This window comes from Camelus bactrianus, chromosome 14 (assembly GCF_048773025.1).
Source record: "Camelus bactrianus isolate YW-2024 breed Bactrian camel chromosome 14, ASM4877302v1, whole genome shotgun sequence".
Lineage (NCBI taxonomy): Eukaryota > Metazoa > Chordata > Mammalia > Artiodactyla > Camelidae > Camelus > Camelus bactrianus.
The window spans coordinates 9605119-9630710 of NC_133552.1; the positions used below are offsets into that span (position 1 = coordinate 9605119).

General features: G+C 32.6%; 1 protein-coding gene across 13 annotated transcripts in view; it reads left to right on the top strand.

Annotated features, from left to right (window-relative positions):
* NBEA (neurobeachin) overlaps window positions 1-25592 on the top strand; it is a 536549-nt gene that overhangs the window by 323131 nt on the left and 187826 nt on the right. For 7 of the 13 annotated variants that reach the window (XM_074378046.1, XM_074378047.1, XM_074378045.1 and 4 more), the window contains 3 exons: window positions 1843-1967; window positions 16337-16480; window positions 19313-19345. In XM_074378046.1, the coding sequence (XP_074234147.1) occupies window positions 1843-1967; window positions 16337-16480; window positions 19313-19345 (302 nt within the window). The remainder of the gene's footprint in view (window positions 1-1842; window positions 1968-16336; window positions 16481-19312; window positions 19346-25592) is intronic. The other 6 variants (XM_074378054.1, XM_074378049.1, XM_074378053.1 and 3 more) reach the window with 1 other exon arrangement.

The window sequence follows — 25592 nt, forward strand, 5'->3', positions numbered from 1 at the left end:
TCCTTAGCCAGTCTGCCTTCTGCTCTCCACTTGCAGAGTTTTGTTATGTTTGTTTTCTATATAGTGTCCGAATTTTTCCAGTTGTACTTAATGGGAGGAATAGAGGAAAGTATGTCTGTGGTTGGAAATTTGAGAAAACCTTAGATCTTAGTTCTCTCCTGGTGAATTCAGCTACTTGATTTTAATATACTTTTAAAGAAAATCATTGTATTAAGATTTTTAGTTTGATCTTCCTTAAGCCACTAGGATTATTCTGTATTTGTAGGGATAGAAATCATTCTATTTTAAATTAATGACAGAGGTACACTACTTGTAGCAGTTAATCACCAGATAATCATTTTGACAGAAAAATTAAATTATAATGTTTAGAAAAGCAATTATATTAAAATAAATCTCAAATAATTATGATTTCAATGTTCTTTTTTATATATCCCCTACATTGCTATGTTCTTTTACAATTGAATTATAAAAAACAAATTAAATAGACATAAAATCCAAAAACTTTTCAAAAGTAAATTATTCTTCTCAGTGACTATATATATCTGTAGATGTTCAAAGTAAAAAAAGTATTATAATTAATTCATTTAATATTTATTAAAAACAGTATGTGCCATACATTGTGCTAGAGGTCTATTGAACAAAATACACAGTTCTGCCTTAATCAAACATGGTGTTCTCCTGCAATAAAATACCAAAATAAGTAATGAATTCGATCTTCTTTGAAAGCATTTTATATGTTTTTATGAATAGTGCAACTCAGAAAAATTAAAATATTATCTTTTGAGTATATTACACCAACAGAGAAAAACAGACTTCTCAAGTAGCATTTGTCACTAATGTTTATTAAAATTCAATTGAAAACAAAAATGATACCATGAAATGTTCCATTGATATACAATGAACATATTTCAGTAATTTTTAAAATATCTCACAGATTTTTAATATTGGTTTAAAGTATAACATGGTTTAGACAGTGTTACCCAATGGTGGCCGTGATTGTTAATGGTTTATATTAGCTGAAAGCCGTAAAATCATCCAAGAACTCTGCTGGTGTTAGAATAATAATTTACCAAGACAATTACCACATACTGGAATTTTTTGCAGCTCTAATTCAGTATTATTAATAATGGATAAAATTGCACTTTTCTCAGGTTGCTGTGGGTAGCAGGGAATTATTTCAATGAATATTTCAGTACATTATTTTAATCATTGTTCCACCAAATCCAAGTGGGCAATATTTTATAGTTCTTAATTCAGTCTACTAAGAAACCATGGTCATTAAATTGCAAACTGTTTGGAGTGAGGTCTATCCTGTGATTTACAAGCCTTGTTAAAAACAGTGTAAAAGAATGCAAACTGTGCCATTAATACTTGTAACTTGACGATGCTTTTGTTACCAAACTCTCAACGATTAATGTTTTTAGTAGAAGGAAGAACATTGTAAAGAGAGCAGAGCTGAGTGTTATAATGTGTAAAATATGAGAATGTTACTATTTTAAGTTTTGTTCATTTGTAGAGGAAACATATGTATACAAACACGGTTGTAAAATATAAATATCTCAAAAATAATCTTAATTTTCCAATGAGACCAAAGAAATACAGATTTAATTTTATTATTTATTCATGTAAAATATTTAAATTTACCATAGTTTATAATAGGTAATGCCATTCAATCTTGAAGGATTGAATAGAGGAAAATTTTAATTCTAATAAAAAGAAAATGTACCAAGCTTTTAAAATTTATTGTGGAAACAGTCTGTGAATTGATATAACTTGAAAAATGTATTTCCAGTCATATGTTATTACTAATAGTTACTTTGTTTTTTATGTTCCCATTCTTAGCCAGTTGCATGATTTCTGGCGTTTGGATTACTGGGAAGATGACCTTCGTCGAAGGAGGCGGTTTGTCCGTAATGCATTTGGCTCCACTCATGCTGAAGCACTGCTCAAAGCTGCAATCGAGTATGGTGAGTACCAAACACTCCTGGACGTGAGGTGACTCTTTGTGGTTGATAATTCATTTGTTTCACTAGCATTTAAAATTCCCCGTGTAATAAGTCAAAAATGTTATGTTCTGCTTAACCTTCAAAGGCATCATTTAGGTTACACTTAATCAGTCCAGTATTTCCCCCACTTGATGTATTTCAGATTCTTCAACTTCTTCATGATATATTAAAAGACTCTACATAGTAGGTTATTACCCAACATCCTTCTCATACAGCATAAAACAGGAGTAAAATCAGTTCAGTGTCTTTCAGACTTTGATCTTTTAAACCTTTTTAACCAAAGTGAAAAAAAGTACTGATGTAATTGCATATTCAGACTTACACATTTGTATGTATAATTTGTGTGTGTGAATGTGTGCAAGCCACACACTTATGTACACTGCATGAATATACATATAGACATGAAATATATATACAAGTATGTATACTATTGTATATATACATACATATGCACATACTTGTGTATTTAACTGAAACAAATGTCTTATTAATAATCTCATTACATGACATTTTCTATTTTAACCCTATTCTATTCTATTACTTTCAGTCTAAAAAAAATTTAAAGTCATGTCTCAACATGCCCATTTAAGTTCCCAACCCTACAATGGATTGCAAATAAAGTTTGAAAAAGACTATCCCATGGTAAAGGCACCATCAACTGTCACACTGCAGTAGAACTGTACCCTATATTGTCCTTTATAAAATGTACAATAAATAGTAAATGTCAAAAAATTTTTTGTAATTTATTAAAAATGCCACTACTTTAGATTGCTGTCCACCAAGAAGTATGCTTAGGACTAGTCTGTCTGTTCACCTATTTTTGTTGTTGTTGTTGTTGTTTTATTTTTAATTGAAGTGCAGTCAGTTACAATTTATCAGTCTCTGGTGTACAGCACAATGTCCCAGTCATGCATATACATGCATATATTCATTTCCATTTTTTTTTCATTAGAGGTTATTACAAGATACTGAGGATAGTTCCATGTGCTATACAGAAGAAACTTTTTAAAAATCTATTTTCATATATAATGGCTAACATTGGCAAAACTCAAAACTCTCAAATTTATCCCTTCCCACCCCCTTTACCCGGTAACCATAAGATTGTTTACTAAGTGTGCGAGTCTGTTTGTGTTTTGAAGATGAATTCATAATTCACCTATTTTTAAATGCTCTAACAAGTTTCAGCTTCATTGATCATATCAAAATTTTATATACCAAATACACTTGGAAAATACCATTGATGGACACTGTCCGTATATTTTTGTTATTAACTACTTCTGTTCTCACAATTACTTGGTTTTTTTTAAGTTAGTTTTATTTATTTGAGAATAATCATTGAGCCTTATCTTTTAAAATTTACCATAGTTTATAACATAGAATGCCATTCATGTTCTTGATGGATTGAACAGGGGAAATATTTAATCCTAGTGAAAAGAAAATGTACACAGCTTTTAAAATTTATTATGTAAATAGTCTGTGAATTGATATAATTTAGTAAGGCTCAAAACATAAATAGGTGAGGATTTCATATGAAGCTATTATCCCTAAGGTAAAGCTTCAAAGTAACTTTATACAGTAAAAGAAGGTACAGGAGAGGATGTGCTAAAAAAAAAACACGCAGTTGACCTATACTGTAGAGGGTTTCTTTAATCAACTCAAAGAAAACACTTAAGGATTTTAGCACACCAACTTAAAATTAGTTACTTTATTTATGGTCTACAGAAGAGATTCTTTGAACTATCTACATAAAGTGGCGTGCTTTATAAGATGAACTTAAAGTTTTTTAAACTACATTTCTTACACCCAACAATTTAGGCTTTTTTGCCAGTTCATCTTGAATTCATCTCATTTGAAATTAGAAACATCTAGAGGCAATTTGTAACAGAGGTCAGGCAAGAATGATACATTAGTCATACTGAGTTGCCAAAACTTTAACTATGTAGGATCCATATTATACTACATTTGGCATTCTGCAGGTTGCTATCTTAAAAAGGATCTGTTAGAAAAATATTTCTTTTGGTTCTCTATAAAAATTGATGCCATATTTTGTATGTTTAATTTGTATAGTATCTCTATTAATTAAACCAGTGTCAAAGCCTACCAGAGACACCTTTTTAAAAATTTGATATTAACATCTTTTTAAGGCTGATTGTCATATTTTAGAAACACAATAACCATAGTTAATGAACTTAAACTAAAAAAGAATATTTTAATTTTGAAATAGAGGAAAGATGTAGGTGATACTAGACGTCCTTTGTGTGTGATATAAATGTATTTAACAATCTGTAGTGGTTTCTGGACTTTAAATACTGGATCATCAGCAGTATTCAGAACTTATTATCCCTCCTGAGTTTGATTCTTTGATAACAGGAAACTAGGGTATGTTTCTAGTTTATGCATATTTAGAACAAAGACCACGTGTATGCCATACAGTATTCAGGAAATCTACATGGTACCTATGCTGGAGTTACTCCGTGGTCATTCTCAGGGCTAAAGTCATGTAGTGGAGGACAAAAGAGAACTCAAACAACTCTGCCTCCAAAAGCAATTCCAGAGCACGCCTCTTCAACATCACATCTGTGGACTTTCAGAAGTGGATAGAGAGTAGGGAGTGAAATATGGAGGACGTGGAGAGGTGAGTGAAAAGCGCTCCCTGGAGGGATCTGTATGTAGAAGCGGAAGGAGGAAGTACAGACCAAGAGAAAAACTGTAGTTCTCCTCTTCCAGACTCTCAATGTGCCTTCCAACCTATGTATAAAGTATTTCTTCAGAAGAAATAGGAAGTAAGTGTCAGTAATTATTACAAGGCACTTCAATAAAAACAGATGTTGAAAGACTTAATTGAAAACATATTTTGTATATTTTAGAGAAAACTTTTGTATTCACGTACCGCCAGAATATTCATATAAAAGTAACGAAACTCAGACCATCATCTGGCCGCTCTGCCTGCCATGAAGCATTGAAATGTGTTTTAAGTACCTTAAAGTCTGACGGTGTGTAGACTAACATCCGAATGACTTAATGTTTTGGTTTGTGTAGACGTAGACAAAGGGTATATTTATAGCACAAACCTATACATTTTGAGAGAGCTTCTAGAACAAATTGAAATTCAATGTATTCCTTCCTCTATTTTTAATAATTACTGTATTTCAGATTCTATCTTGAAAATTAAAACATTAAGTGCATAAAAACTCTGCTATAGTCTTTGGTCAAAAATGTTTTTATTCATCTATATTATGGCAAGAAAATTGTTTTAGGAACAAAAGAATATTTTCTGAATGAAACTTTCAGTATGGCTAGAAGTATTTGAATCAGTAATTAAAGTTTTCAGAATTTTAAATAAGTTGTACAAGGGAATAACCTATAAGTACTTAAATAGGGAATATTTACATGACCATCCCTGAGGTTTGATCACTGGTCATGTGTGTCTGTTCCTGTAGTACACTATGTTTCAAGAGTGCGAGCCTGTTAATGTAATAGAAGTGAAACTGAATTTGCAAATTTAGTGTTTTAATAAAAATGTTTTGAATCACTTGACTTTTCCCTCAATTCAAACATTTTAGATTATTTATACTCAAACTTTCATGTGATGGGCAGAAACATTTAGCTGTGATTTAAATTTCGTGACATTCTTTTTAGGCAATTTATTTGGAGCCACAAAACAAGTGTATTAATAATGCTTTCTTTTAAATGAGCAAATAATCAGAATTGGAAATATTTTCAAGGAGATGTAAAGGACAATTACTTTATTTCATATTTACTTTGAAAAGCTTTCTGTTCCACTTCATTATTAAAACTTTTGGTTGACCTTTTTCAGTTGCAAAACATCCTTAACACTGATGGAGTTTTTCATGCTTCTTAGTAATACTAATGAGTTGAATAATTTATGAGGTTGTCATGTGCCCAAGATTTGGTGTGATTTGATATACTTTCTGCCTCTGGTGTTAGAATGTGATTAATAAAAACCTGGAGGCATGTAATTTTTTTCCTAATGTTTAATGTTCTAATTTCATGTGTATTGAATGTGTTGTTTAGGTATTTTCTAATAATAAAATCTCATACAAGTGTAAATTTAATTGATTACCAGGAATTTTACAGACCATAGCAATGGAAGAATATAAAGAAAATGTCTTAAAGCTCATAAATTCATCTTCTGACCTGCAGGGTTTTCTTCTTCAAGGCAAATTAGCTAATAGGAAATGATTGAAAAGGAGGGTTTTGTATTTGTCTGTATGTTTAAATAAAACCTAGACTAATTAAATTCTAGTGCATTTCTGGTGCTGAAATATTATGCTGTCAAAGAATAGTATAAAGTCTTAATAAGTTTGGTTGTCTTTGTTGAATGTCAATTATCATTTAGGACTCTGTTTCCCTTCCATGAAATTATAGTGGAACAATGTTTCATCAAAGGCTAAAATCTCAAGCTCCCCCATGTCTGTGATCAAAGACAACACCTTAAATAGGTCCGATCAGGCATCGCAGAAGAGGGCAGGCTGCTTCAACTGGAGGAAAAAAAACACATGGAGCAAAGATGACAAAGTTAATCAGTCATTTCTTTGGCAATAAATAATAAGATATGCTGAGAACTGCAAATGAGAACATCCTTAGGTTCCTCAGAGATGTGTCTGCTTAACACCTGATTTATCTAAGCTTGTGAAGCCATCAAGATATGACCTTGATGAATAAAAAGCAGCTCTGTAATGAATCTGGAATTAAATTAGTTTTGATGGTATATGCATGGCTACTGTAATGTGCTACTTGCAGTCATCAAGAAATAAGAAAAGCACTGAGAATAAAAATTACTAATGCAGCTATATACAGTTGAGACAGGAGTTTCAAATTATCTGACTTCATTTTTTCTCTGCCTTCAATTTTTTAAGAGTTTACAATTATCATATTTGGGAAAGATGATTTGATTTTTTTCCTTAATAATCTATTATTTGTACCATGTAGCATCTCTAGCAAACATCTTACTATTGTTCATTGATAAATCCATTTTAGCTGGTGTATTATTAATTACATCTTCATATCTGAAATAAAATAGATGATCTGATTATTGTTAAATAATATATTGAAAAGTTAATGGTGTAAATTTTTTAAGAGAGAGGACATACATGGAGTCATCTGTCAGCTCTTTTTGATGCGTGTGGTATTTTTATATCATAGTCTTGTCTTCACCCTGTGGTTTTATACTCTTCTTAAAATAATTAAAATGGATTATATAAATGCTAAGTTATGAAATATGTTTATAAATGCATTTTACAGGTTTTATATAACAGCATTTTCATACCAACAAAGGTTTTAACCACTCCTCTGTTTTTATGTTGAAGCTTCAGATGGCAGGCTTTAAACTGATTCAGAGGAATCAAGTGCTTCATTAATTTAAAAGCATTTATTGAATATTTCCTACATGCCATGCATGTGCTGCATGTTGGATTCAGAGACTGAGACAAATTTTCTACCTTCTAACAGCACATAGTTTCGGGTAGTACCTCTCAAGAAGGGTGAAAGGCAGAGTGTGCTACTGGCATCTAATGGGTGGAGACCAAGAATGCTGCTAAAATATCCTGCCACTCACAGGACAGCTCCCCAGAATGACAACAGAAATCCAGCTCAAAATGTCAGTAGTGCCAAGGTTGAGAAACCCTGGTCTAGTGGAAAGAAGTAAGCAGTTACCGTAGAGGGAGGTAGTGCATAAAAGAACACAGGGAAAGAGGACTAACTCGGCCCTAGTGCATTACAGTTGACGTCACAGAAATTACCAAGACGTAGAGGCATAAAAGGGCCTAAACTCACTTTTTTGAATGGCTTCAATATTTTGCACTTGGTTATAGGTCACCTTGTAGAGATTTCACAAAATATTTTGATTTTAGACATTTCATATCCTGAGATAAAGGAAAAAACACTTGAGGGCAGGAATCGTATCTTTCATCTATTCCATTTAAATTGGATTTTTTTAACAGAGGTACTAGGGATTGAACCCAGGACCTTGTGCATGCTAAGTATACATTCTACTACTTAGCTGTACCCCACCCCCTTCCATCTATTCCATTTAGAGCATCCACATTTATACCCTTTTAAATACTTTTATGGTTGATGTTTTTTATTTAATTGATAATTGGTTCATTTCAAGGTATGCACACAGTATTTTAACCACATTCACTTATCTCTTGCAGTAGCAGCACTGAAGGATGATATTCCATGGAATAGGTCTATAAGTATGGTATTTTCAAATTCTGAAATTTTTTTTATGTCTGTACTTATTTCTACTTAAAGCACCAAAAGCTATTAAAGATAAGAAATTAACAAAATTATATTAATGAGTCTATTACTTAGTGGCACAGAACTGCTCATAATCTTACTTATATTCTTTCAGAGTAATTTTTTATGAAGTGTGCACAATGTTACATTTATTAAAAATTGCAATACAGTATGATTGATAGATATTTTCACCAAGGTGTATTAAAAAATACTATGTGAGCTCAGTGAAGGGTGCTGCCTAACTGAAGAAATGAATTTTTGCTGGACTTGAAAGGAAGAACGGAAACATTCCCAAGCCCATAAGTGGGATGGTGGCAATGCAGAGAAAGGGACCACACAGCATAATACACTATGTCCGGGGAATGGAAGATGGTGCTGTGTGATGGAACACAAGATAGTGTGAGGAGATCATATGAAGATAAGGCTGCAAAGACTGGAGCCATACCATAAAGGGATTTGTCAATAGACAGAGCCATTAAGGATTGTTATTTGGGAAAGTGACAGACCATAGATATTAAGTGGCATGATAACTAATAAATCGTAGGTAGAACAGAAAGTCAATCTAAATACCGTTCTCCTCCTGTACATACAGATGCATTTGGAACTTTCCTAAGTGCAAGAGCATTAGTGAACATGTCCCCTCTCTAAAGTTTACCTGATAAATTTTAGCCCACTCGTATAGCCTGTCCGCCACAGGGTTATGTCAGTACAGGTGAATGTAGTGTCATTCACAGACTGTGCATTCAACGCCATCTATAAAAATGTAATTTTAAATGTTTTTGGTGTTTTAAGTGCTTTAGATAACCTATATCAGCATCATCTCTTAACTCTTCTATTTTTTTTTATCATTAGAGATAAATTCCTGTTAATTACCCCTTCCTTCCATGTCTTTGAGCTGATTGCTTACCTATCCAAAACATCTCCTCCCCCATTTCTCAGAGTTTTAAAGTAAATTTTCCACACTAAATATTGCAACAGGCTTTAAAAAGAAGCACCAAGCATCATTCCCCAGGTTAATGCCATCCACTTTCAGAGAAGTGTCCCCACCCAGTCAGCCTTCATTCAAGTTGTCCAGTTCATCTTTGCTTTCATTCTAGGAATTCCAAAACATCCTTCCTTCCATTCTGCTGCTCATCCGCCATCTACCCCTCTTGACTCATGATGAAAGGTTTCTTCCCTTTGTTTGTTTTTCCCTTCCTTTCTTCATTCCTTCCTGAAAAGAAACATGTTCATTGTAGAATATCTAGAAAATGCCAAAAAAAAAAAAAATTTTAAAGAAATGGGGAAAAGTCACTTAGAGACAACCATGTAAAGATAGCTGGTTTATCATTTTGATGTATTTGTTTCTTGCTAGTCTTTTTCTAAGCATGCTTAATCTTAGGGACCAGATGATATGCTATGTACTCAAACAATCACAAAGATGAATAATGCATTATCTCTGCTCTTTATGATATTTAGAGGGTCCAAACTGGCCCAAGTTTTTGATATGTTTTAGCATTTTTTTCCACAGGTCAAATGTGCCATGTGATTTTTAGTGTAATGAAATCCTATTTAAAATATCTTAAAATCACCCAAACTAAATGGCTAATCAAAATCCTACCACACAATATTCAGTATAAAATGCAGAGATTCTACATTTATTATCATGTATATTCTTAAAATACGGCTTATCAAATTTCATTTAAAAAGCATAGAATGCAGTTTTCTACATCCACTCCATTAAGAAGATTATTAAGTTAGCATTTCGTACGTATATAGGGGTGCACTTAAATTCAATAACATTTTCTTGCACCTCTTTAATTGCATTTTTTTCTGTTTAAAAGTGCTGTTTATGAATATCCCCTTTGTTGGTCTGTTCTAAGAAATATTGCTTACATATGAATATTTTGAATTAAGAATAAATGAAATTCTGTTTTTGCTGTCAGAACCAAATTGTAAAAATGCATTGCATGTCTTTGAAAATCAGTATACTCTATTAGCAGGCCTGTCAATATAAAAAGTGCATTCCATTTCCACCTCTTGCTCTAATAACCTTTTCTGTGTTACTCTGAGACAGTTCACATAATCAGAGTATATTGTCAGCTTACTGGAGTTGGGGAAGCATGAAATGAAAATCACGTTAATATTGATCCAATTCTTTTACTTGCAAGTGTCCTTGATGCCCTTTCCCAGAGAGCAATGACTGTTGATGCTGGGTAGCCATCTTCTTGTATTTCTCCTAGTCCAGTAAATCGTTTACAAGCATAACTAATCTGAATAAGAATTTACCACTTAGAATAGTAATCTGTGAACATTCCATCTTAATTAATGCCCATATTACTAATTCTGCAAGTTTACTCTGCCACTGAAATATTTCCCTCGAGCTTTTCAGAGAACAGCCTAGCTGCAGATATAATGTTGACGTCTAGTTTAAAACAATCAAAAATCAGTACAAGTTCTTCATTGGCAAAAACACAAAGGATGCTGTGCTCTAATTTTATGTGATATAATCATGTGCTAAAATGGATCATAAATAGTAACATCAGTTGTTGATTCAAAAAAGGCTTACCATACCTGAATCAAATCCATTATAAATGTGAACCTGGTATCTTGGTAATTTTATGGTATAGATAATATTTATTTTGAATTATAAAATATATTCTCTGTCAACAAAAATGGATTAAAGTGAGAACCGTGGTTAAACCCAGCGCATTCAGACTAAAATATCCACAACTAAGAAAGAATTTAGTATCTAAGAAGTCTGGGTTTTTTAATCTGTATTTATTAAATTTGGTCAATAACTATTCAGATTTTTACTTAAAGTGTGTTTGAAACAACAAATAGAAACTATTTGAGTAGAAACAGTCTATTTCATGTATGGAAACACTTGCTTTCACAAAATGAATTTATATTGATGAAGTGAGCCTCCTGACTCAGCATCAGGTACAAAAGAGGGAAAATGAGACTTGAGATTTCCAGTCATTCTTTACAATAGTGTTTTTATTCAGTATCACTAACAGTTTTTACCATTAGGATTTTTCTATTGCAAAGTCTGTTTTTAAAAAAAAAAAAATCCTGTTCCATACAGATTATTTTTTTCATTCCTTGATCTTCAGAAGGTCTTTCCTTTTATGTCATCATCTTTATGTTTCTTAAGAAAGGAAATATTGTGTCTGTGGTATAAAGTCAAAAGCAAAATTTAATTTTGAATCTAAATTCTTTACAAAGAAAAATACTTTTTAGTAAACCTCTATTGTTACAGTAAAGTTGTTCTGTGTATGTATCTACTGCTTTTATCTCACATTGAGATTGACATAAAATATTTTTGAATGGTAGGTTTCTCAGTATAATAAAAAGCATTCTTTCCTCTTTTTTGAAATGCTCAAAATTGTAAACTTCTTAGTAATAGATTGATTCATACTTACTATTACACAAGATCATGTCACCATATCTAATGTAATTAGTTGAGAGGTATATTTATCTTAAAATCTTTTCCTTTTAGTGGAAATTAAATAATATCATTTGGGGTTAGTAAAACACTGTTCTGTAAAGGTATTTGTTGCCCTGATTTCAGCTTTAATGAGGAAAAGTAATCTTTATTTAAAAATTTCCCAAAGTATTCATGTGTCATTAATACTTCTAAGAGAAAGTATTTATATTTGAAAGTGAGTTGCAGTATTTTCTCTTTCTTACACGGGGGTAGATTTTGTCAAAACACATTTCCAGGCTAAAAATGTTGTGAAATGGTATATATTGAAAAGAATTTCTCCTTCAAAAAAGAATGCCACCTTAAACTGATTTTAGGATGTTTAAAAACATTAGAATTTCCTAATATTACATTTAGATGAAATTAAAATGAAACTAAATTTCCATTCTTCCCATCTCCTTCCAATGATGAAAGGAAAGTATATATTCAATGGATCATCTTTATAATCCTCTAAAACAAATTATGGTATCAACTTTGTTGAGAAAGCTGTTCTTTTTCTTATCTAAGATGTTAAGAATATTTACATTCTTAAGATGCCTATATACAAAATCAAAAATGCATATCAAATACATTAACACTTATATAATTGTATTTAATAATATATTTAAATGAATAATATGGTTTTTGAGGGAAAACAATTTTTAATGTAAGCTAGTTACATTCCATTCAACTCTACAGACACTTTATGGCCCCTGCCAACGTGCTATCCTTGCTGTCTTCAGGAAGCATTCAGTCTAGTGGAGGAGTCAAAGAGTCATACTGCCTTATAATGAGTTTAAACAGTGTTAAGACAGCATGGTGGAGGGAAGAAGATTAATCTCAACTGATGGAAAGGAAACCATTATTTGTTGAATACCCATCATTGAGTATTGTGCTAATGAGACCTTAGACACATTCATTATCTTGAGTTTTTTAATCCTGACATCAGCCTGCTTTTTTTCTTTTACATAAATCTTCAGAAGCGTAATTGTAAGCACTAAAGCACTGGCTGTGATCTTGTTCAGTTTTAAATTAACTTTTTCAATACTCTTGTTTTTTTTTAAATTTATTTTATCAACATTTTAACAGACATTTTTGAGAGCTAACTATATAAATAATATTCATACATTTCAAAGTATTTTAGCATCCATTGTCTCATTTTAACATTGCCATAATCCTGTGAGAGTTCAGTTGATAAATTCTTAGTCCTCTTACAGCACGCGAGGAAACAGAGATTGGTCTGGATATATTTGTTAATATATTCTTAACGGATGTTTGCAGGAAAAATAAAGTAAGACTTGCAAAATATGCAGTCCACCTTGCTTATTTATGAGGAAACTGTAAAGGACATAACGAAAAAAGTAACTTAAGGACTGTGCATATAAAATGATTAATATGTGAATTATCTTTATATTTTCAAGCGCTCACTCAACAAATATTTATTGATGGCCACTTTTGATACTTAATACACTGGAAATTAAAGTCTAATACAAGAATACCTAAATAAAAGACTTCAAAAATATGAAAATATAATGATAATATATTATGACTTACAAGATTCAAAAATTATACAGTGAGGAGTAATCAATTAAACTGAATCCTAAAGGACAGGGCAAGTAAGAGAACTCCATGTGAAAGAAATTACATTTGTCAAACTTATAAAGTTTTGAAACAGTGTGGCATGTTTGGGAGCAAAAGCATTCAGCTCTTGGGGACTATAATGTGTGAAAAAGTCAAAATCGGTAAATTAATGAGATTAAATAAGCAGGGCCAAATTGTGAGTCATGGCCCATGTACTTAAATTGTACCAATAAAATAACATTGAAAATATATTCTTACATAGTAGATATATATAATTTAGGTGGATAGATAGATACATGTATACATTCATATATTATTTTTAATAAATGAAAATTAAAGCCATATTTCCAAACTCAATACAAAATAAGTAATATAGTACACTACGCTGTACTACACTAAAATTGGCTTGTTACGGTTTTATATTTTTTCTCTTTGTGCATTAGCCACACAGACATGATTTATGGCTTACCTATTGTTATAAATTATTTTTTTCTTTATTGGCATAGATGTTTTAAAGTTGACTATAGAATAATTTCTTAAACAGAAATAAACTACTGCATAATATTTTTCTTTACGGTAATGGTTTACATTTATCAATCAAAAAGGACATACTGGGCAAATGAAATAATTTCTTTGCCTTGATTGTCCAGACTCTCCAATTAGACATATTCTCTGAATATTATTAAGATAAGTTAATGTCTCCAACTTGTCATTTTTGTATTTTAATTTATATCTATTTGAAATAGCAATAAAACTTTAAAATGATAATAATAATAATTATGGTAGTAATAATGCTAAGGTATAGTAACAGTACTAAAATTAGAAGCACTTTAGTTTTCTTGTTACTTCACTTTTTTTGTTAGTTCACTTTTAAAACATACTTTGTTTTACATGGATCCTTATTTATTAAGAGAAATATTATAAAAGAGAAGCTTTATATAAAAGGTTCATGTAAGGCAATTTTCTATACTAGGTAACATTTCCACATACAGAGCTTCAAGCATACTTACTAAGAAATCTATTTTTTACATTTTTTTTATTAAAGTATAGTTGATTTACAGTTTTGTGTTAGTTTCTGGAGTATAGCATAGTGATTCATTTATACCCATATATATTATTTTTCATATTCTTTTTCATTATAGGTTATTACAAACTATTCAATATAGTTTCCTGGGCTATATAGTAGGTCCTTGTTGCTTAAGGAAATCTAATATGTATAGGATGCTTTCCTGTATTGTTATTTGTAACATGATGTGGAAAATAATGTAAGTGTAATTTTAGATTTGGCTTCATTAATCTATAATTTTATAGAATTACTTTATTCTGAAACCTTTCAAATTTTATGGCATTTTAATGTTTTCTTAGAAAATAAGCATATATGTCTATCCTGTCCAGCTTTACACATAATTCACATTTTCAAGTCTAATGTGTTCTGGTGGTTTGTGGTACTCGCTTGTTAATTTCTTGATGAATGGCTAAAAAGGCCAAGAAGTGCACTCAGTCCAACATGTCTTCTGAAGATAGATGATCTCAAATAAATTCTCTTCCCAATCAGATTGTGATTTGTTGGGTGTTAAACCAATTCTTTCTAAGGACAGTGTTTATAAGCCTTGTAATGAGACAGCCCTTTGAGACCTTACCTCTTTTTGCCTGTAATTTTGATAAATGAAACTCTAATTCATAAAGGATATTGTGATTGAAAAGCACCTTTGGATCTCGTACACTTTAATTTAGATAAATGTTTGGTGCGGTACCATAAAATCAGGAAGTTTACTGAGCTGCTAACTGGTAACACTGCAACATGGACAGTAAGTTCATTGTGTTGATAGGGATTTGTTTACTATACATCTTTTAAAGACATAATTGTTTTACTGCTTTAAAACTAGAGGGGATAAAATTGAAAACTTAATATACATTTGAGAGCTTACATTCCTTTGAATTCATTTTCTTTATTGGTAGATTCTAATTTTAATAACACAAGGGTAGTGTAAACCTTTTTTTTTTTTTTTGGAAGACAAAGCAGCACATGGTTGTGATATGAGAAAAAAAAAACTTGCTTTATTAGACTGACTCATGCATAAAGGGCTTTATTGACTATTTCATGTAAAGACCCAAGTTCCTTTTTGTGTGAATACATAGATTCTTCAGTTTACCCTCAAACTGAAGGTAAATCACCAAGAAATTCTGAGCTATCCTGGGATCTTCAGGTTAAGGGATATCCAGAGGTAACTTTCATGTCTCAGTTTATTCATTTAGTCAGTATTTATGGGGACTTGCTCTGTGCCAGGCAGTACGCTAAGAACCAGGAATACAAAGGCAGAAAGATGTTGCTAGTCATCAAGGAAGGAGCTTCCCGGCCATGCAGAGATAACAAGCACACAGACAGGGATAACACCTACAACTTCTCTAGTAGCAGGACTCGTGAGATGTGGTGGAAGCATAAGGGAAAGAGCACACCCAGCTTAAGAAATCAGAGACAGGAACCCAGGGTGGGTAGACTTGAACTTCAGTTCAGCAAGGGTTGGTGGCACACCCGCTGGTACCAGGCACCAGGGCTGCAGAAATGTGAATGTTTTCTTGTTTTCTTCATACTTACCTACTTTCAAAAATGATCTGATCAGCTGATTATCTAATTCACACTGAAGTATTATTGTGTTAAAGTGTATAACTTTGTGGATCAGAAAACCAAGTTTGTGATGAAGTGCAGGTTTTGGGTAGAAATTGCAGTGGTCTAAGAGTCCCAAGACATGGGTTACAGAGTTCTTTGTCTACTGCTAGCCAAGTCTTAGGTTCCCCAATAAGGCATGTTGCTTTCTCAGCCTGTTTCCTCATCTGTAACATAAGGATAGGTGATTATACCCCTTGCCTTTCTCACAGAGTTATTTAGACCAAACAAGATAAAGAAGGTAAAAATGTTCTAAACTTGAAAGTAATATGTAAATGCAGCTTATATTTATAAGAAAGCAATAGATTTTTCTTCTGATATTCACTGAAAGCAAAACAATCACAGTGACCTAAGCTATTATATTTTGATTGTGATTAGGCACTGAAGAAGATGTAGTAAAGTCAAAGAAAACGTTCCGAAGTCAGGCAATAGTGAATCAGAATGCAGAGACAGAACTTATGCTGGAAGGAGATGACGATGCAGTCAGTCTGCTCCAAGAGAAAGAAATCGACAATCTTGCAGGTAAGTTTTTAAATATTTTCTATTTGTTGTAACTGATAAATGCACAAAAAGTTACCAAATTTAAAATCTATCTTCTGATAAATAAGCTTGTGCCAGTGGTTGGAACAATGCTCAATCCTGTGAACAGTAATAATTGACTTTATCTCATTTCTAGTATTGAAAAGATGAAAATACATATCAAACTAACAATGAATGAATAATATCTACTTTTTTGTGTAATGAAGAGCAACTTTTTAATACAGGAGAAATAATGGTTAGCATAAATTGTTCCCATTTAACTGCCTAAATAACTGAGGGGGGTGGGCAGGGTAGTAGACTTACATGTGACTTTAACATGTTGACAGCTATGAAAAATAGCCACTTCAGCCAGGCGACCATTGAATTAACCATTTCCTTCTTGCTGTCACTCTTGGGAACGTCCCTCCCAATTCCTGGTTTTCTTCTCTCTCTGCACGCTGCTAATCCCCAGTGTCAGGAGACATTCTTTCACCTGCCCACTCTCAGTTTCCACTTTGTCCTGGTGCTCGTCTGTGGTCAATTCAGAGCAGCATCTGCAGTGGCCAGATGGGATATAGATATCTTAGAATTTTGGCCCATAACCATTTTTGATTTTTAAACCACTTTTGAGAATCTGATGAAAGCAGATTTTTTCCAGAAGGTGCACGTACAGTTTTGTACATAATATCAGAGGGTTCACGGACCCCTGGAAACCAGTCTGTGGAATCATATCCTTGATCTCAGGTTAAAAACTCCTGCTTTAGAGTTAGCAGATGGCATTATAGAAGTGGACTTCTGTTCATTATTCTGTTTACAAAATAGCACTCCTGTTTCCAGAAGTGTGCTGAAAATTACCTGGCATTCTTTTGGAAAGCCTCCAACGATATTTCTACCAGTTAGAAGTCTGTCATTTTACCAATGACTAGTTGTTATTGTAAACTGTAAACTAGAGATGGCACATTATCCTCCCTCTCCTAGAAAATGTTTAATAAGCTTATTCTAACACAGGTTCCTGGATATGCCAATGTTATTAGCATTACTGTATCGTAAAATCTATTTTTCCTATTTAAAACTAATCTTATATCTATGAACAAATGTTTGCCTCAAATTGCTAAGTAAATATTCAAGTTTCGGTTTTGTTGTTTTTGTGGTTTGTTTTAATAGTTCAGAGATTTTTATCTGAGGCTATTTGGCAGTGTAGACAAATGAAGTTCATTGTTTCTTTTTGCCACAGACTGTTTTCTCTTTTTCTGGTCTTATTCTTGATCCTAAAGAACTAGAGGAAATTCACAAACATAATTCCTGGCCTTTTTAGATTACGTTTTGCCTTTCCTCAATTCACATATCCTAACAGTTATGTCCAATAATTATACAATTTAGTTTAGAATCTCTGGTCTGTAATTTCCACTAAAGGAAATTAATTAGTTGATCGAGTTTGACTAGTGTCTTGGAGTTTATTGTAATAAGATCTGTCCAGTAATACCAGAGGCAAAATCTGATAAAGATAAGTACCTTCTTTGTATTTCTCTCTTACAATGATAGCTAGAGTAATTATTCATATTAATTTATGTTAATAGGCAAAATTCTCAAAATAACATTAAGTTAAAATATTTAAAGAACAATGAAAGTATGCTTGGAATAAATCGTTTAGGAATCGAATTGTGCTGCTCTTAATCAATTCACTCTATCAGTACTCCTCCAACTTCTGTCTTTTACACAGATTTTTCTTTGAGCAGATTTGCTCCTTTTCCTCTCTACCTGGTCTTAACTCACACTCCTTTTGTGGAATTCTCATGTCTGAAAAATCTTACAAACTGTCCTGAAATATTAGTCTGCAGTGTTCATTTCTAAATCAGCAGTGCGCAAACGTGACCCTGGCCTTGGAGTACAGCAGAAAAGAAGTAGGGGGTGGGCGTTTTCTAGCGGGAGAAGTAGAGATCACAGAAATAGTCTACATAATATGAAGGTATCTAATAGAGTCATTTTGTAAATGCTGAAGTCTGTTTATTAATCTAGACTGTCAGGATAGTGACAGTGTCACATAAAAAAAATTGTGTGAGTTAATTACCAGCCAGTGTTCTTAGGTTTAAAAAAATCAGCTTTTAATAAAGTTTTAGAGCACATTCATGTATAACTTTTTTGTTGCTCTAACAAATTCTTGTCCAAATAATTGCTATCTCTGTCTCAGAAAATAAAATTTGTAAAGTAATAGTGTCTTTCTTAGGATCAGTTTCTGTTTAGAGAAAGAAGAGAAAGAGGAAGAACAGCCATTGTGCCTCTCTAGGATCCACAGTGTTCCGAGGGCTTCATGTGCAGCAGCCTATTTAATATTTACCGCAGCCCTGTGAGGTGGATACTGCTGTTACCTTAATTTTACAAATGAAGATATAGAGGCCAAGAGAGATTTAAGGAGCTTGAGTAAGATTAAGAAGTATGTAAAAGACTTCCTTAAAAATACATAGTATATGGCTTGTACTAAACTATACCAAATAGTATCTTTAAATAAATACGTGTATATACTTAAAAATTCCTCTAAAATGATGTAAAAACAACATCTTCAGTTTATAACTCAATTTTTACACTGGCTCCACTATACTATACTTGCAAGCCTATGAATAAGCATAATAATTAATTTTAGTTTTATGTATGTGTTCCCCCAAATCATCTGGTAAGTTAAATTCTGATAGAATATTTTTTCACACAATTATATTTAAATATTGGCCGTTTCTCGTGTTTTCTCCATTTTCTTTGTAGCTTTCTAGTTTTAATAAAGATAAAATGTTCCACCAAGTTCTGCAACTTTAAATGTCATACAATTTTCTGTTTCACTTTTAGTTCCTTTTCTTCCCAAGCTGTTCGTCTCAAGAGGCAAGTTAAATGTGTGTGATTATTAATTACTCAATTGATTATGTATTATAACAAATGGCTAATATGATTATAATATAGAACTATGCCAATCAAGTAATTATTATATTGATAACACCTAACTTAATTCAGTTTAATTGCTTTTTTTATTTTGTAATGGTTGACCGCAGTGAATTAGCGTCTAAGATTTCACATGTAACTAAAAATACCAGTTTACTAATAATATTGTTACTTAAAACATTAAAATTAATTAGTGTAATTCAACTGATTTTGATCTAAAATCTCAGTTATTTATTTTAATTTGCAATTTTGCTTGGCAAATTGTCTCTTCAAATAATTGACTAAAATTTTGAAATTAACTCAAATTTATGTGAATTGACAAGTGAATGAGTTAATTCAATTGATGAAAGACGTGTGTCCCACTAATGAAATGTATTTCATTTCTTTTAGAGAGGTAGTTCTGTCACATACACTGAGTGACAATAGAAATATTTACGTGATAGAATCAGAATTCGTAAAGATTCCTTTTTTCTTCACTTTAAATGCTAGTAATTTTGATAATTTAGGGAATTCTAAGTTAATATTGATTAAGATGGTCCTTCATGCTTTATCAGTTCTGTAAATTGTAAACAAATGTTTTATGTATATATAAGCTGTTATCACCAACAATCCACCTGAATTTTTAATGTCAGATAAAAGATTTTCTACAAGCCCACACCGCCAACGCCCAACCTTCTGATTTTCCTTGAAATATCCTTCCACATCTCTGTTATCCTCCTCCCTTGTTTCCCTCATCTCATCCTCTACCCGTGTTTTCTACCTGTTTAAAATACTTTATGAAATACTCACTGGCCAGTCTTATTACCCCATAACACTTTTCTGGTAACAACTTAACTGACATATAATTGAATACCATACAGTTGACCCATTTGAAGTGCACAGTTTAATGATTTTTAGTATCTTCACAGAGTTATACAACTGTCACCACAATTTTAGAACATTTCATCACCCCCCAGAAGAAATCTCACACCCTTTGGCTGTTCCCCCCAGATTTTCCATCCTCCCTCCACAGCCCTAGAGGACCACTAGCCTACTTTACGTTTCAACAGATTTGCCTATTCTGGACAGTTTATATTAATAGAATCATATAATGTGTAGTCATTTGTGACTCCCTTTAGTTAGCATAATGTTTTCAAGGTTCATTCATATTGTAGCATGTATGTCTTTTTATAGCAAATAATATTCCATTTAATGAATGTACCATATTTTGCTTATCCATTCACTGTGGTTTCTCTATTCAGATGTTGATGGGCATTTCGTTTGTTTCTCCCTTTTGTCTATTATAATTAATAATTAATGTGGCTATGAACATTCATATACAACATTTTATGTGAACATATTTTTTTTTCTCTTGAGTATATACCTAGGCAGGAATTGCTGGGTCAAATAGTTACTCTATTTTTAACTTTTTGAGGAACTGCTAGACTGTTTTCCAAAGTGGCTGGATTATTTTACATTCTCAGCAGCAGCATGTGAGGGTCCAGTTTCTCTACATCCTTCGCAACGCTGGTTATTTTCTATCTGTTTTATTATAGCCGCCCTATAAAATTTTAACTGTATCATTCTTAAGTCACTTGCCACATAAAGCCTTGTATTGTAGATGCTTTTCTGTATGTTTTCCCTCTCCTTTTAGACTGTAAATTCCTAAGGCTAGCAAGCACATCCCATATAACTTTGAACCATGAAGAAATCTTCTAACACAATTACTTGCCCTTAAAACGTTCCCATTGGAAAAGTTCATGTAGGTAAAGTGAACTGGAGAGCTGAGATAATTATCTAGTTAATTTATACCAAAACCAGGAGACAAAACAAAACAAAACATCTTTTGACCTATTGAAATTAAGTATTGGGGTGCTTGAATTATCAGATCATCTGTTCATAATGATTGAATTATTCAAATAATTACTCATCACTCAACGTTTCCATGGTAAGAACACCTAAAGTTAGCTAATCTTTGTCTCATTCCAACTTGCACTAGTTGTGTCATTTTAACTAAATATCTTTTAAGGTTCCCATATTTAGAGTTGAGATACCACTGTGACTCTTGATCCAAAAAAAATTTTTTTTCTCTATCATGTGGAAAAGATGTCCTATAACCAATGGATTATAATCTTATTTTGAATATTTTAAAAAGATTTATTAGTATAGGAAACTGGCAACAAGGGGAAAAACTATTAGAATATAAGATTTTGATTTTTTGTGTGTAGGTTTTTCAAAGTGGTAGGTTTACAGTCCTTTACACAGACATGCACACACATGCACACTCTAATCGAAGTAAAGAATCTGAAACTTTGAAGAAATGCATTATGTGAATTTAAGAATGAGAAAAATATAGAAATAAGGAGAAGGTCTACCACGAGAAGCAGAATCTACTGAACGGGAGGTTCTCCTAAATGACAGTCTCCTTCCCTTTGTGACTCACCTTTAATGCTCATCATAGTTCCCAGGTGCACTTTCTCTGATGTTTAGAGGACATGATTTTGAAGACTGTTTTTCTTGCTGTTAACTGGTCAAATTGTTTGCATTTTGTACAGTCTTTGTTCTACCAATCCAAAGTGAAGGCAGGTAGCAAATGATGGGGGCAGGGAAGGAAATTGTTGCTTAGAATTTTTTGAAATTATGTAAATTTCAGGTGTACAGCATTATAATTCAACATCTGTACACACTACGAAGTGATCACCTCCACAGTTCTAGTTACATCTGTCACTGTACAGTTGACGCCCGCACCCATTTGCTTAGAATTTTTTCAAGGTTGACCATTCCTACCTCCCTAAATCTCTGTTTGACTGCATTTCACATAGTCATTTAATTACTCATTAACATATATTGAATACTTAGTGAATATATAGAACTCTAGGATTCAGAGACTGATAGAAAAAAAAAAGTCATCAGGAGGATTAGCTCTGCTAACACTACCTCTCAGTAACTCAGATAACCAGGAAATTATGGCAGAAAACATGTCTACCCTAATAAATGAAAGCAGACAATTAAGATGATCACTTAATTTAGTCTTTTAAATGTTCTTACTTAGAATGTTCGTATACCAGAGGCAAAGTTGTTTGTATAGAGAGTGAATGTTACCTAAAAACAGCTAAGAAAGGAGGATAAAGCAATATATGGAGCATACAAGAAGGGAGAACTCAAGAGTCTAGGAAATTATAATGAAATTAAAAGAACAGCAGAATTCTAAAAGCTAAGGTTTTCAGAGAAATGGGTTATTTTCAAAAGAAAAAAGAATATGAGCCAAAAGCACAGAAAATATTTATTGTAATTGTTTAAAGGAATAAAAGAATAAATACTGTAGAAGCGACCACAGTCAGTGTTTCATAGATGCAGATAAACTCTGATTCAGATCATGTCTGCTTAAGTTAAGCCTAACTATTCCATACAACGCAATTCTAATATGGTTAATGAATATACTATTCCTGGCGAATCTAGCTTTTTTTTTTTAAAGACTCCTCCACATTTATGCCTTTAATTACGAAGTCTGAGTAGACTGGCCTCAACCTGATATTAGTATTTAGGGGGAAATATCTAAGCATTCTGGATTCTCTGAAATGCATTTTGCTCAGGATTTTCCCCTTAATTTTTAAACCCATGTGTATTTTAAGGGAAATTTAATCCATATGTCCCTGACTCACTCACACTTAACTCATCAAAATGTTGTTTAGTAAAAGCTATTTGATGTTGAAAAAGCCTTATGAGCCTTTATAAGTCTTTTTTCTCTCTCTTTGAATTAGGAAGTTGCTTTGCAGTCATAAATAGTATACTCAAAGGGTTCATGTACAGCTTCAAAAACAAAATTCACAAAGCTCTTAGAGACAACATTAGCACATGCCCACTTCTTACAAAAGCTAAAATATTTAAATTTCTACCTTAATTTTTTAATTCAGTTGAAGAGTTTGAAAATCAATAAAAGCTTCACCATAAATATTTAGCCTTTTTAGCATATCTTCATTATTTTTACAATGTCTACAAGACCATTTTAGAGTCTGCAAATATCTTACTGTATCCATCTTTCTGTATTTCCAAAAATGTATTTCCCCTCCAACCAAGGATTCTGTAGTCTGTAGAAACGTTAAGATACTTTTAAGTATCGCAACATCCCTGCTAACCAACCTTTGTAAATTTAGAATATAATAAAAGGGCATAATTCTAGTCTTGTTTATTAGACATCAACCATGATTCAAATCATACATAATGTTCTTACATCTTTTTTATTTTAAGAATAAGCCATTCTTTGTTATACTGCAAATCTTTCACAGACCACAATGATGAGGTTGATTCTTTCTAATAAATGTTCTAGTTGAAACCCATTTTTAGTTTTCACTTTTTTCTCTGTACAGAAAGTTTCTCACAAAGTAATCCCTCTAAAGATTTATAGTTATACTTACTACCAACTTGAAAAATAAGGACAGTGAACAGCCCGACTCACTTATTAATAGACCATCTCTCTCCTCTTGTAGGGAGCTAAATTTTCATATGCCGTGTTTTTTTAAAAAGTACATGGATGAGGAAGGATATTAATCACCTATGGAAAATGTATGGGTCACCTCATTTGTCATACTTGGAGGAAAAAAAATGTGAGATAACAAAACTGTTTTCCCGGTGCCAAACTGTGGGTGTCAGCAACTTAGAGAAGAGGGAGGGGTGAGGATGCATCCTGGCATCACCGCTTCCCCGCCGGGAGCTCTGGTGGCCCCTCTCAGAGACTTCGGCACTCTTTCACAACTAGCGGAAAAGCTGATTTTTGCCACTACATTTAGAGCAGTGCTATACAGAAAGGCAAATAAGTCTCTGCATGTCGAAAATATTTTTTTATTTAATTATTTTGTTTCAATGGCTCAGTGCTACAGAGCCCAGAAACTGCAGAAGGTACTTAAACAAACAGCACTAAGGGCAAGTTTTTAGAGGGAAATCCATTTTTTAAGCAGTTATTCAAGTAGAATCTGCTTCATCAGTTCAAATCATCCGTCCAGTAGGTACAGATCTAGAACTTTTTATCAGCTAAAAAGAAGAGAGAGTCAGACTGAGTTTGCTGTCTGAATATTTTTAAATTATCTTCTTTCCAGATAAAATGTTTTATTGATCAGAAGATGACTGATTGTAATGTCTTGTGTGTTTTTTGTTCAAAAGTTCTGTTGATGTTTTTCCTTCATTTTAAGTTACTAACAGATGAAGCAGCTAAATAGAGTTGCAGTACTATTTCAGTTCAATTTGTATCTAAAACAGGAGTACTAAGAACCCAATATCACAGAAAACTTAAAAAAAAAAATTCTTGGATCAAAGATCGGGTTGTGAGGATAAGTCCTCATTCACCAGCTAGTTTTTGGGGTGGGGGTGGGGAATTGACTATACACGTAGTAAAGAGATAAGTCTGGATGGGCAGATGAAGCCAGGAGATATAATCCATATTTATTGACAGAAAACAGTTCTGCAGACTGATAACTTTACAACTCAATGAATTAGGTATTATACTTTATTCTAAGATGTGGAAACTTAAGGTCAGACATTGGGCTATTTATTCATAATCACATAACGAAGATATGAGCCAAGATGTGAACCCACTTGTCTTTCTCCAAAAGCCCTTGTTCATTCCACTACATCATGTTTGGTTTTTTTAAATTCTAAATTGTAACCCATTGGAGGGTTAGCATATCAGTTACTTGGATTATGACCAGCATTATTTGTAAATGAAATAAAAGAGAAAAGATTCAAATAGAAAATGTCAAAATTCATCACACAATAAAGATAAGAACTGGAAGGACCTGTTGGGTCCTTATTCTCTGCTGCCAGATCCCAGCTTGACTCAGACTGGATGTGGTTATTCAAGCAAAACAAATGCAAATGTTGAATATCTACTATATGCAAGATGTTAAGGTGGGTACTTGGAGTAAAAAGACACATGCTTAAAGTTCCTGCTTTTAAGGCGTTTATAATCTGGATGGAGAACAGATAATGAAAAGAAAAAAAAAATCCTAGATATACAAAGTAAGCCATGATAGCACAAAATACACCATGTGGGTTCTGGAAAGCCTTCCTAGAATGGGTGTTTCCTGTCTTGAGTCTGGAATCATAAGTAAAAATATTTAGAAAGATTTGGAGTTGTTACAGACAATGGTAAACATCAGATGCTAAAATACCACCTTCTGCGTGAAACTACAGTAGTTCTGAATTATTCAGGTAGAAG